The 14216-nt window shown below is 45.6% G+C and overlaps 1 protein-coding gene across 2 annotated transcripts in view; it reads left to right on the top strand.

Moving 5' to 3' along the window:
• The first annotated feature begins 496 nt into the window (after positions 1–496).
• MAGI3 (membrane associated guanylate kinase, WW and PDZ domain containing 3) overlaps positions 497–14216 on the top strand; it is a 58251-nt gene continuing 44531 nt past the window's right edge. For both annotated transcript variants that reach the window (XM_040085464.2, XM_040085465.2), the window contains exon 1: positions 497–856. In XM_040085464.2, coding sequence (XP_039941398.1) covers positions 535–856 — 322 coding nt within the window. In that variant the 5' untranslated portion in view covers positions 497–534. The remainder of the gene's footprint in view (positions 857–14216) is intronic.

The raw sequence follows: 14216 nt of genomic DNA, 5'->3' as shown, positions 1-14216 counted from the left end.
GAGGGAACACCCCGGCCTAGGCGAGGGTTGCCTGAGGGGCTCGTTCCGGGCGAGGGGGCCACATCCGGAACGTTCCGCAGCCCTCAGCGGGTTCCCGGAGGGGCCAGGTCCGAGCCCCCCACACGCCCCGCCTCAGGCGGGTCCCGCAGCGGCGCTGCCCCCGACCGGCAGCCTCGCACCGGGGGCGTGTCCGGGCCCGGCCGGGGGCGTGTCCGGGCCCTGCCGGGGGCGTGTCTGGGCCCAGCCGGGGGCGTGTCCGGGCCCAGCCGGGGGCGTGTCCGGGCCCAGCTGGGGGCGTGTCCGGGCCCAGCCGGGGGCGTGTCCGGGCCCAGCCGGGGGCGTGTCCGGGCCCAGCCGGGGGCGCGGCCAGTGAGGCAGGCAGGGGGCGGTGGAGACGGGAAGGGCGGGGCCCGCAGGGGTGGGGCCGGCGAGGCGGGGCCGGGGCGGCGCGGCGGGGCGGCAGTCGGGCGGCAGCCGCGGCCGGGGCGGGAGCGGCGGCAGCGCGGGGTAGGTAGCGTCGCCCCGTGGTGCGGCATGTCCAAGACGCTGCGGAAGAAGCGGCACTGGCTGAGCAAGGTGCAGGAGTGCGTGGTGTCCTGGGGCGGCCCAGCGGGCCCCGACCCCGATCTGCTGCGCGGCGGCGCCGAGCGCGGCGAGTTCCCGTACCTGGCGGGCCGCCTGGCCGCGGGCGGCGAGGGCGCGCCGGGCCCCGCGCTGCTCTCGGGCAAAGCGCCGGCGCCGGGGGACGTGCTGCTGGAGGTGAACGGTACCCCGGTGAGCGGCCTCACGCATCGCGACACGCTAGCCGTGGTGCGGCACTTCAGGGAGCCCGTGCGCCTCAAGACCGTGCGCCCAGGTGAGCAGCCTCCGCCGCCGAGCCGGACCGAGGCCCTCCCGCCGCCGCCCAGCCGGCCGCGCGTAGGCCCGGCCGCGCCGGCGCCCTGCGGGGCGGCGGGAGGGCCGCGGCGGGAAGCGGCGCCCGGAGGGAACCGGGGGGAAACCCGGGCGCAGGTGCTGCGCTGGGAAAGTTTCCGCGGGTTCGGAAAGGCGCTGCTGCCGAAGGGGGGTGATGCGGCGGGGGAGGCGGTCCCGCAGTCCCCGGGGCGGCCCCGGGACGGTGCTCGCTCGCTCCCCCGGCCCGTCCCGGTGGCTTCTCCCGAGGGTCCGCTCGGGTTCGCGCCGCTGCCGTGCGGGGTTTGTGCGGGGGTGACCCTCGCGGGGCTCCGCGTGACTCGGTGGCCCCCGCAGGGTCCGGTGACCGCGTCCTCCTCTCAGAGGTGTTTTCCGTGGTGTTTATATAATCCGCTGCTTGCAGAGGTCGAAGGTGGGTGGGGAATGGCCGGGATGGAGCACCGGAGTGCCATCGCTCTATCCTGTTGGTTTCCCGTTTAGCAAAGACAAAATCCCTGAGGACAGACTCCGGCTGTTCTTTCTTTCCGCGGATTTGTGTTATTTTTGAGTACGCTTCAATTAACTAATGCTTGTGGTAAAATCATATCTATCAACGTGCCTGTTAAATGTCAAAAAAATGCTGAATAGTGGCACTTGCAGCCGCATGAATTAATTCATGAGCTCTGGATGTACCTACCGCTTTCTCGGTCAGGCAACCCAGATGGGAGCATGCTGCCTTATCAGAAGGTGTCTTGGGAAAAACCGTTTTTCTCTGAATCCCAATGGGTATCAGGATTTCTGTGACTGGGATCTATAACATTTCTCATAGAGCGTCTTTGCTGAACACTTATTCTTCTTTTGTAACTGCTGGGTGCTATTTGACTTCATGTGATACAGATTCTAAGTCGGGTTTTCTTTTTTTGACTGCTAATGGAAAGTCATCTTCCATATAGAGACTGTGCTGTTGGTCCTGATTCATATAACTTGCTAAATTAAAACAACAAACAGAAAAAAGAAACTGACGCACATCTTAGCAGCACCTACAGAAGCCTGGTAGGTTTTGAAGGAGGTATTGATTTACAAAATTGGAAATCCTTTCTGAAGGGAGAAGATAGAAAAGAGCAAACAGCTGCAAGTTAGATGTGAACTGAGAGGATTTTAAAAAGAGGGACAAATTGTTTAAGATAGACAATAATCTCTTTTTAAAAGAGAAAGTTGAAGATGAAACTATAGTTCAAAGGGATTTCTTGTATATACTATGGAGGGAAATATTGATGTTCTTGTGCTGGGAATTTCTGTAACAGAGATGTCAAACTGTCAAAACTGGCGGAAAAGATTTAGAAGAAATTGCTGCAATTAACAGTAGAAAATGGCAAGAGCCAGATGATGTTCCTGAGAATTTCCAGGTATCGAGTATTAACAGTAACGTGTTACCTGTTCCTTAAATTCTGAGTGGTGTGGAAGGGATGGGAGTGGGGAATACAGAGTACTGATGGGAAAAGAGTCCAGAAGATCAACAGAGACTGGCTGGTGATTCCAGCAAGTTGATTAATATTTGAGTTAAGAGGGAGAATATTGGGCATGTGAACCAATATCCCTTAATGAGGAGAGTGGGCTGCTGTCAGTGGCTGGTTTAATCAAATCCGAGCATTTTGGTGAGGTGGATTTTCAAGCAGGCTTTCAGTAAGTTATCCCTGACTTGGATGAGGCTCTTGCTGAGTGAGCATGGTGTGGCAGTGTAGCTGCCAAAATACATGAGCAGAATTCTCCTGTGGCTTAATAACTGGTTAAAACAGAGGAATGGGTTTTTTTCAACAGAAAAAAAACCGCTGCTGGAGTCTTGTAAGGACCTGTGTCGATTAGCATAGTCATCCAGAGCTTGTAAACCCATCGCCGGTGGGTTTTACGAAGAGAAGTAGCATTTTGGGGCTGATTTTATATAACCTTTGGAACAGATCAAACTGAATCTTCAGATCCAGCAATTTTTCCCGTACTGGAACATATGCACCACATCAGATGATTTTTGTAGTCATTTTCTCTGTTAGATTTAGTGTCCTTAAATATAGTATTTTACAACATACTGGGTTTTGGTTGTTTTTTGCAAGGTTGCCACAGCTGCTCAGTGGCAGTTTTCCAGTCAGGGTATATGTAATTAGGGAAGTTGTTGACAAGGCATTCTCTGTGAAGACCTGTGACTTTGAATTTGGCTTCCCTTTTGATCCAGAGCCATCCAAACCTGCCAAGTTTCAGAAGGCACCAGGGAAGATGCGTGGGACCACGTGGGTGGGTGAGATGAAGGGAGTGAGGAGCTGGTGGTCCCTGGTAGGCTCATAATGTGTCTGAATTCTCAAAGATGTGTAATTGTGTTACTGCATTTCAAGGTCCTGCGTTTCATGATTTTACCCAGTCAGAACTCAAACCATCATTTCAAAGGCATGGAGTGCTCTGCCACAACAGACCTTTGTGTGCCCATGACTCTTGAGGCTTGGGTGCTAATTGGGACAGAAGTCTGAGGGGATCCAGTGTCAGGGGTTGACAGTGAGGAATTTGTCCCCTTGAATCTGAATTGTAGGGTGTTTGTAAGGTCTTGATGCTCACAGTCTGCCCCTGCATTTTAGAAGGGTGAGTTTGGTGCTCCATCTTCCAGGTGAAGTCCTTGCAGGTGACCCGGTGGCCTTGAACAGCAGGATCTGCATTGCTTTGGTTCAATCATACTATAGTCAGTCCCTCGTGAAAGGCAGTAACAGCTTTAGTTGACAGCAGTAAAATCTCTCTGTGATATTTCTTGCAAGCTCATAGAAAATTTGAAATGGAAATTTCAAGATGCTGTTTAGGCTTGTTTGATAAGACACTTGAAGGATACGAATGTTAATTTGAGCACCATCTGTTAACTGCACATCACAAATGATGGACCACTTTGTTGATGAGGAAATATGTCTTTAACATTCTCATTCAGTCTTTTACTACAGAATTACGAAACAAGCGAGGTTGGAAAAGACCTTTGAGATCATCGAGGTCTCACCTATGACCTAACACCATCTTGTCAACCAATGCCATGGCACTAAGTGCCACTTCCAGTCTTTTCTTAAACACGTCCAGGGACGGTGACTCCACCACCTCCTTGGGCAGCCCATTCCAATGCCCAGTCACTGTTCTGTGAAGGGGTTCTTCATGTCCAACCTGATTAGCTGAGGAGGGAGAACAAGACCAGTGTGCTGGGGCTGAGTATCACATCCCAGGTGAGGATGGTCCCAGGTGTGTGCAGACTAGCCAGAAAATCCACGGGTCCAGTATCAATAGGCATTGACTCAGCACAGTCTGTGGAAGGCCAGTGTTGAGTACTCTGCCAGGGGCACTTGGGACTGATGCTGGGATCAAAGCTGTCTAAATAAGACTTAAATTCTAGATGAACTTTGAGATGATAACCATACCTCTGTTTGTTCATCGTCATCATCTTGATTAGATGAGCAAAGCAGCTGTGCAGAGAGCTAGGGCAGCTTGTGCAGTGGGCTGTCTGTATGGATGTGCACGCAAGCTGCCAGGGGCCAGCTCATCCTAATGAGTCCATTTGTATTTTAGCCATGCTTGGGAAGCACTGGTTTTCAGCTAATTGCCTGCCTACATGCATTCAAACAGCGGCTGCTGTGTGCTCAAGGACCTTCCCTGTTCTGTTGGTACTTGGATTTTAGGGCATTAGCCTTTTGTAACTGGCCGGTGCTGCTGCAGGGTCTTCTATTTCCATTAGTGAAATGGAATGTTCTAGTCACATCCATAGTATTTGAGTGTTAAGTTCATCCTCTATAGGTACCTACCTTCCTTCCAGTACCTGAAAGGAACCAGCAGGTAAGATGGATATTTTTGTAAGCACAAGTGGTGGTAGGACAAAAGGGAGTGGATTCAAACTGGAAGATGGTAGGTTTAGATTCGATATTAGGAAAAAATTATTTACTGTGAAGCTGGTGAGGCGCTGAAACAAGTTGTCCAGAGAAGCTGTGGCTGCTCCATCCCTGGAAGTGTTCAAGGCCAGATTGGATAGAGCTTGGAGAAATGTGGTTTAGGCACAGAACTTTGTTATGGTCTTTAAGATCTCTTCCAACCCAAACCAGTCTTGTGATTCTGTGATTCCATAAAATCTGTGGTTGCATGCGTATTCAAGGGCCCTGAGCAACTTGATCTAGGGGTGGCATCACCCCCTGTGGTGGGGGGCTTGCAGCTGGGTGCTCTTTAAGGTCCCTTCCGACACAAATCATTTTAGGATGGTGATTCTATGATGATTCAGAATTAGGCAGAAAGATGTTTGTATGTGTAAATGAAATTGCTAAAATACTCATCAGCTCAACCCTGAGTGCTTTCTTTCTTCATAGCAGCATGGTAACCAAAATACATCAAAACTAGATGGCAGACTTAAAGTAAACAAAACTACTGATATCTATAAGTTCCTCTTTCTGCAGGCTGAGTTGCCAGATACTATGTAGGAAGGAATGTGTTTTTCCAGACTAAGAAGTTTTGATGAATACAGCTAGTCTGTGGCAATTACTGTCCTTTCATGGCCACTATAAGGAAGATGTGGGAAGAAATGAGCAGAGCTTTACAGCTCTTCCACTTGAGAAATATTTCCAGAGCACATAGTTTGCTCCCTTGCCTTTGGAGCAAGTGCACACTGGCTCCATTGGGTCAAAACTGATCGTTAATCAAAAAATGCACCAAGATGCAAAAGGATGAAAGGTCTTCTTCGGACTAACTTTTTTTTTCAGAGTTCCTGAAGCTATTAAACCGTGATTTCCTATAGATTTGTTTCAGAGTCAACGTTCGCTTGTGGCTGGAGCTCTTCCTCTGGCTGGGGCATTTATTTTGTGTCTCCAGTCAGGATTGCCTGGCCTCTGGCTAGTGTCAGTTTGTGCTTTAATATTTTTTTTTCCGGTGGAACATGTGGAGGACATCCCAGCTCATACCGACAGAACCAATGTGATCATCCTCCAGTCCTTTGTGCAGTTTCCAGTAGGTTCAGTACCCCCCAGTCCAAAGCTGATGTGTGTTGCTGCTGTGTGTGCACTCAACCACAGTCTGCAGTTTTGTGACGTGACAGCTCTAAGTGCCTCAGATCTATTGCTTTATTTGAATTACAGAACATTAGTGCAGAGGATGAGAGGATTGACAGGTGGATGTACTCGTACCGAACTGATTTTTTATGAGTCTGAGGCATTATCTTCCCAAAGAGCTTTCCTGATCAAAACCTAATAGAAGCTTACAAGAAGACAACTTATTGCTGGATCCATTTTTTCACATGACTGTGATGAATCCCTAATGCCTGGATCTCTAATGCCTCTGTTACCAGCAGGAGTCAATGGGAATGTTATGACTTGGTTTGTGCATAGTGGGGGGCCCTTCTCTGAGGCAGAATGAATGAAAATGGTGACAAATCCAGTGACTCAGAGCAGGATTCAGCACTTAAGACACAATATTCCAAGCCAAGTATCTGAGGTTCATTTACATTTCCTCTTGTGCTTGAGGTAGGCACAAAGCCTCCATGTGGGGGTAAACATTTGCATGTTTAGCAATTAAGGAGGACGAGCTACAATCCCTGGCGGTTTTCACAAAATCCAGTGAATTCTAGAGGTGCTGTGTTGAAACACAGACCAGAGTACACACACTAGGATAATTTTGCCTCTCAGAGGAAAGGCATTATCCTAATTCTGTGTTTCTTTGGAAGCTGGCAGTGGTCCAGCTCCACGATGGAAGAGAGGAATGTGCTACTCGGGAAGCCTGAGGAGCTGTGCATCCAGCTCAGGTTCCACGGCCTTTGGTGGGTGTTGGGTGGAGGCTACTGAGTGTTGCTGTGGAGGTCTGCCCTCCCTGCTTGAGAGTTAACGAGGAACTGACCCGTTCTGGACTGCGGAGGAAAGGTTGAGTCGTTTGACCACGCTACGAAAAGCCCAGAGCCTACAGATCTGCTGTAAGGAATGGAGATATCCCAGTTTCATCAAATGATGCTGTGTTGAAAAAGAAAACGGGAGGGGAAATGCTTTCTGCTGGAAGCTGTTGTCTCTCTAAAACTGTCCTGTATCAGGTTGGGAGCTGCCTTGCACAAAAAGCTTAAATGTATGGATGCAGAGGACTCTTAAGCGCTAATACCACTGGGTATTAGGACGTTCACGTAATTTATGATCTTGCTTCCAATATTCTTCTTTATGTAGATGTACTCTTGGCACAGACCGTATTGCCTTTCCCTTTCACATACTTCCGTCTTTAGATTTTACTGCGATGAGTGCTGTGGGAATGATCGCACCAGAAATGCCCTCTAATGATTCTGCTCTTTCTTGATGTGGTCGTTTCAGATGATGATGAGGCCTCATGGGGCTTTTGTGACTAATTTGTACTTTTCTACTCCCTTCAGAACAGTTTTCTTCTCTGTTTCGATCCTTGATGTCTCTCAGGAGAGACCCTGTGGGATGGTGCATTTATCTGGATCTTGTGGCAGGGCAGGTGATGCTGTCTGTGTTCTCCAAAGCCACCTCTTTGGGTCCCCTGTTTTAGGGGAATCAGATTTTCGCTGGGACTGTACAATCAAGCATTTGTATTCCAGATATTCCATGTGCAGGTAGATAGTTTTGATTGAAATTCTTCCATATGTGTTTATGTTGGGTTTTTACTAAGCCCCCACCAACCTGAGGTGTCCAAACCAGCAGGAATCTTGTTTTAAATCCATGAAGAGTAATTTTGCTGCCACTCTGCAATGGCAGGAGGGGTTTTTTTAAAATCTGTGAATGAAATAAAGATGAAACTTTGGAAGTCATGGTTTCAACAGCAGATTTCATCTCAATGATTTTTGTGTAGGTATGACTCTTCAGTTCTTGGCTGGCTTTAATGAAATGCTGGTCAGTTGTAGAAAATGGTCATATTTTATCTCAGAAGATACAATATCCTTAATTTTTCAAAGGAAGTTGCATTTTGCTTTGATGAAACAAAGGCACTTTGAAACTAAACTGTCTTTTTGGAATCTTCCTAAAGTAAACAAGCAATGCTGATATAACTTGCTATGCACTGTGCTCCTTTATTATTGAAGCATCTGCTTCAAGTTATTTTTCAGCTGCAAAACTTAAAAAAAAAAAGAGGAATCTTAAAATGTGACAAGGATTGTACATTCAAATTGATAGGAGAAAAAATTGCTGTAGTTTTCATTGTAACTCTGTTTTAAGATCTCTAAATTCATTCTTCTGGTTCTTGTTTTTAATTCACCATGCTTCCTTTTAAGAAATCTCTGGTTGCGTTCATGGGCTGTTAGTTAAATTGCTTCTTGTTTCCTGAACAGGGACAATTTTCTTCTTCAAAGCCACTGTATTGAGAATACTAGATTTGAATTCAGAAAAATAGGAGCTCTTTGTATTTGCAAGTAAATTCCTTATGCAGTTCTGCTGAACAGAGGTGAGGGGAAAAATGCAATAGGAGGATTGCAGACTTGGGTTGATCCGGTGCTTCATCACAAAAATCAGAATTCTAAGTAATTTGTCACCTCTGTTGTTAACCGGTGTTTGAATTTGTGTTAAATTGATCTTTTTTTGGGTCGTGATGGGAATGGGATTTTCTCCCAGGTGCTATTTCAGCAGAAGTTTGATACAATGGCTTCCAATCTTACCAGCTTTAAAAGCAGGAGCAAGAACTTGAGGTGGAAAGGTGTTTCCACCTCAGGTATTTGCTTTCCTGTCCCAGGAAGGGTGTTTGTCAAGGAGACACTAAAGGCACTAATGGTGACAAGGGGGTTGTAAAACCTGTGTAAAGCTGTCCCCAGTTGTTTAAGGTGCAGGTGCAAGTAGCTACAGCCAAGTTCTGTCATTAGTCCAGGTGCAGCATTTAATATGAAACACCATCACAGCAAACTTTTGTTCAGGTGTGTATCACTGTGCTTATTGCAACCTGTTAAAGTAATGGGTTTGTGTGGAAATTTGATTCTGTTTGCAAAGCACAGCCAGCTTGTTAGTTGTAACTGACAGGAAGCTTTTAAAATGTGTTCTCAGGGCTATGTTTAAAAAGCTTGCTTAAAGCTGCTTTGCAGCATGTATGATTCTCAAGCCTGTAATTTTTTATGAATTGGTGATTGCTCTCAGTTGAATGCAACTTCTTCAAATTGAAAATCACTAGTGTGTTTACTATCCATCCTGTATCGCTCTTCACTTGGTGAATAGTGTAGTTCATGTGGCTTGATCCATTGGAAATTATTTTCCTGAGATACAGTTAAAAAGTGAAATCATTTAAGCTCTAAATTGCCATGTCTCTTCAGTTACTTGTTTAAAAAAAAAAAAAAAAAGCTTAAATTGTAGCTCTATCAGATCATGAATGGTGGTTCTTACTGTGTTCTATTTCAGTGCTGTTTCATTATTGCCTTTGGTAATAAATACAATCAGCCTGGCAGCTGGTGACTGATGAATATGGATTGGGGGTGCTATATAAATATCAGAAGTATTCTGGGTTTTGGAGTCTGGAAATGCATTTTCCATCAGCATGGTAATGAAGTATTCTTTCTAAAAAGTGGTAGAGACAAGTTACAGGGTTAAAGTGATCCTGTGAATTGTCTGTTAGTAGTTCTCTTCTTACATCCACTGCATTCAGAGCTAGTGAAGATGAAATCCAGGCTGATCTGAGAGCCTAACAAAATCTGACTGCAACCACAGCTGTAGTTGTATGGAACTGAGTTGGTTTGGTGAGGCTGGGACTGTCCAGGACTGTCTCTGGCACTGGTGGGAGAAGCTGGAACCCTCACTGTGTCTCTGCTGTGGCACAGGTGTCTGACTATTAGGGAATACTTTGAGTATGACTGTTCACCTTATGTCAGTGAGACAGAAGGAGAGATGTCACCAGCAAAGAAAGATGTCACCAGCCTGGAAAAACTCCTGTGTGGTGAGACAGGGGGTTGGAATTACGATACGAAGGAAATAAGTAGGGAGTATACCGGAACAGCACAAAAGAATAGGGTTAGGAGTTTGCTGCTCTGCTCTCACAGCACAAATAGCAGGGTATAACCCACAGCAGGCAATTCCTGATAGCAGGAAATGTCTTCAGGCGTGTGACGTGCAGAGGCCATCCGTGCAGTTGAGTTCATCAAGGTTCAGTTGTTTGAATTTGCTTGTAGCACTTAACAGTTCTAATGCCTTGAACTTGCTGATTAATAACTGTGTAGGAAGGCACTGATGTTCAGGGCTTTTCCAGTTTGATATCAGTGTGCCTTTGGACTGGAGACACGGAAATGTTTCCCTCTTGTGATGGATGCTATTTATGGTTTTCTCTTTTTGTCAGCCGAGTAGGAACTGGTGGAGGCCTGCGCCTGCAGACACCTCTGCCCCTCCAGGTGTGCCCACCTGAGGTGGGAGTGTGTCCTGGGCTTTTTCAGTGACGCTGGAACGTGGCAATCATAGAATCACAGAATGGTTTGGGATGAAAAGGACCAGGGACGCCTTCCAATAGACCAAACTGTTCCCAGCCTCACCCAACATGGTCTGGAGCACTTCCAGTCCTCCCATCCTCTGTTGGACTATATAGACTTACATTTCTGTTTGGGAAGAGTGTGGAAGTCAGGGACAGGCTGTGAGGACAGGCTTGTCCTGTGAATCAGTGTGATGTTTATTCCATATTGGATTCTCACAGATTTACAACACTGAATACAGACCATTACAGGTTTACATAAAAACACTTTGAGAAGCTTTCAGCTTGAGATGAATCACAGATTAAACACTGCAGTCATTTGAAAGAAAGAAGCAGCTCCCTTCCACTCCACTAAGAATCCACACACGTTTTGAATGCTCTTCAGGATTCAGGGTGTCTTCTTGGACCCCCTTTGCTTTGGCAAAGGTCTCTTGCCCTGTTTCTGCAGCTCGTGGCCGGGTCTGAAGGGAAGTGACCGTGGCACTGCAGTGTGGGGATTCTGTCTCCTCATGGTGGAGTAAGAATGCCCTGTCTGTGCCTTCCTGATCCTTCTTGGTGCTGAAGGGGAACACTGAGGTTCTGGAATGCCAGCAGAGCTCTTTCAGCAGTCCTCCAGCCAAGGTAGGAGCAGGGCACAGTGACATAAACACCGGTGTTGTGTTGAGCCAGAAAAAAACATAGTAAAAAATACCTCTTTCAAGTTGATGAAAGACCAGATGAGAGAAAAAAAATCTCTCTGAAGTGGCTGCTCAATTACTGTTTGATAAACTACAGTGGTGTAGTTTATCAAATTAAGTTGTTAGTGGATATACTGTTAGGATAGAAAGTGGTTTTTTCCTCTGGAGCAGTAACTTTCAGCTTGTTTGTGTGAATTATCCAATGCCACCAAGTTTTGAGTGGCACACTTAAGCCTGCTTGAAATCTGTCTGCTCCTTGTAAATGTTTCATTGTGGAGTCACTTGGGGCATTTCAGTCTTCAGTGGCCTCAAGCTGGCACCCACTGCTGCAGGGTGTCTACAGTGCTGCAGCTCCTGGTGAACGACCAGCAACGTTCCCAGAAAGAAATTTAAAATACTGGGTTTAAGGTATTTGAGTAGGTCTTAGAGTATTTGTAAATATGTCTGTCTTAGCTCATTAAATCAGGCAACTGAGTGAATCCAAATAATTGAGTTTTAACTCTTGATATTCTAAGAAAAAAATGACCTGATTTGGTTTGAAGTATAAAGAACGTAGTCTTGTAAGTCATTGAGGATGAAATTCCTGTAGTGGTTAAGACTGTTAGCGAAACTTATAAAGAAATAGACAAAGCAGCTGATAGGCAACTTCGTGCTTTTCTTTGTGTGATCTTTTTAACAAAGTTATCTTAAAGATAAAAAAAGTGAAATATATATTTGAGCATGGTCTAGTGGAAGGTGTCCCTGCCCATGGCTGGATGGGATTCTGGGATGTCATCATAAGATAACTGGGTGGTTTGCTGTCTAGTTTAGTAATCCCTTTTAAAACACTGTGTCTCTTCAGTAGTTGCTGTAGTTTAGTCAAACTTTAGGTGTTTTGGGTGTGCACTGTGCATTCTGGACACAAAATACGTAGCAGGGAGGGATGTTCAGCATAAAGCTTAGTGAGTCTGGGCAGGAAAATCACTCTCTTAAAAACTAGTTGAAACACAAAGCAGAAGTGTGTGTTTTCATATAAGATTTCCTTTTCCCTGCAGGAGTTTTTGGAAGATCACAGCAAAAGTGTAACTGAAGCAGAAGTGAGGGCCATGTGCTGAGTCTGGCACGTTTCTGGTGTTTGTGCAGCTGGTTTTGCCTACCAGCTTTGTCCCACAGCTGAGTGTAGAGGTGCATGTATGTAACTTACTTCTTCTTTTGCTGACTTTATTGAAAACCAAAGCATAAACCCATTGATAAATAATTTGAACTTAGTGTAAGTTGATATGCTGATTAAGTACTTCCCTCTTGTACTAAGTGATTTCTATGAAAAATCTGGAATTTTTCTATGATTTTAATTCTATGGATTTAAAAATTATTTTGACACATTTTTTTTCCCCAAATAGACAACAACAACACCCAAACCACTTAAGCCACCCCCCCTCTTTCAAGTTTCATTGCCTGGAGATGCAACTTTGCTTTGGTTATACACCAGATTTGCCATGACCTTGTTGCAGCAAAAAGCAGCAGAGAGTGCTGGTACTATTCATTAAATGCAAGAGGATTAACATCCAGTTTATTTCCTCTAAAGCCACAGAACTATCAGGAAATAACTAAGCCCTAAAGTTTTAGGTTTGTAGAAATGATTTCCTCCTAATGCATGTACTTGGGGGAGGGGGAGTGGAGGAATTTCAGAATCCTGTTATGTAAAAGAGAGGCAGAGCCCTGTATTAATCCCAGGGAATTATGTTTAATGGCTTGTTTTATCCTTTATTGGTCTAAAGAATTCCTCAAAAATCAGCTGACCAAAAGTGCCAGGGAAGTATTTTTACCTCTGGTGCTACAACTATTATCTCTCAGTAATTTCACTAATCTTCCTGGCAGTGAGATTAGATTGGAAATGCTTTGGTGCAGGGAGGACTTGTTTGTGAAAAATTCTTGGTACTGTGGGTGCCATCGAGGGGTGGTACCAGAGAGTAATCAAATGTGGTGTTCCAGTGCTAAGGGATGTATTGAGAGATGTATTGCCTTGGCTAGTTGACAGTGCTTCCTTGAAAAATGATGTTTGGAGTGTGAACTTGAATGAATTGTTTGCCATATTAAAAAAAATACTCACGGCATGAGCTGGACAACAAAAATTGCTGAGGTTTTCTTTCATAGTGAGTGTTGGTTCCTGCTTAAAAAAAAACCCAAAAAACCCAACACCAACATTTTTTAAAATAAAAATTGTTATAACCTGGCCTGTTCTATGACTTAAGATCTGACATATTCAGATGCCACTTATGCTTGTGCTTTTTGTTTTACAGGGCAATAGTATGCCCTGTATGCAACTAAAACATTTTTAAAATGTATTCCCTGCTAGATGAGGTATGAACTGTGAATGGGTGTGTGCAGCTGGGGGTTAAACCATGCAGAACAGCTGAGGTCATAGCTTGTGCTGTGTCCTCTTACACATTTTGCAGAAGGCAAATAGTTCTGTCCGTGACAGACTTGGGTACTATTATTAGATCCTATTTAGTGGTTTATTTACAGGCAGCAGGAAAACAGTTTCACTCAATCCAGGGCCTGAAGTACTGGTGGTGTTGTGGAATTACGGACTACACAACTTGACTCTAAATTGCAGGCTTTCCTCTCTGCCCTACTTACTCAGTCTAAAAAAACCTAATCCTGTGGATTTTATTTCCCTCTCTGTAGGGAAGCAGTGAGTAATTACTTTTCTGTGGTGAAGGTAGAGATGCTGGAAAAGTTTAATTAATGCTCATTAGGAGAAGCTGCTAGTACCTAAAGGAATTCATTAGGACGGGACTCGTAATGTTCATCAGAATAGCAAATAAATGCAGTGGAGCCAATGTTATTTACGCTGTACAGTGTGGTATATTTTTCTATCCTGCAAAATGTTTCAGAATATGTGGGTCCTCCGCAGCCAAGGATGTCTTTTAACCCCTTTAAAGTGTCCAGATTCAAGATGAAGTTTGGGCTTATAGCATAAATCTCTGAATCTCCCGTCACTTTGTCAATATAGAATTGAGGAACTTAGGAGAAAAATTACATTTGTCTGCTCAGCTGTAAGGTACCACACTGGGAACGCCTCACTGTCACTTGGCTTGGGTGGCTGAATGGCCTTGTTCATTTGAATATTTCATGTTAATCTTTCTACCATAGTAAATATCCTGCAGAAGGTGTTGAGAGCGTGGTGACAACTTGTTTTGTGCTCCAGGGCCCCTCCGTAGTGCCAGCAGAAGTGCAGAAATAACCTCACCT

The sequence above is a fragment of the Hirundo rustica genome, chromosome 24 (assembly GCF_015227805.2).
Source record: "Hirundo rustica isolate bHirRus1 chromosome 24, bHirRus1.pri.v3, whole genome shotgun sequence".
Lineage (NCBI taxonomy): Eukaryota > Metazoa > Chordata > Aves > Passeriformes > Hirundinidae > Hirundo > Hirundo rustica.
Note: the sequence above shows the minus strand (reverse complement) of the source record. Positions and strands in the feature narration are given on the sequence as shown.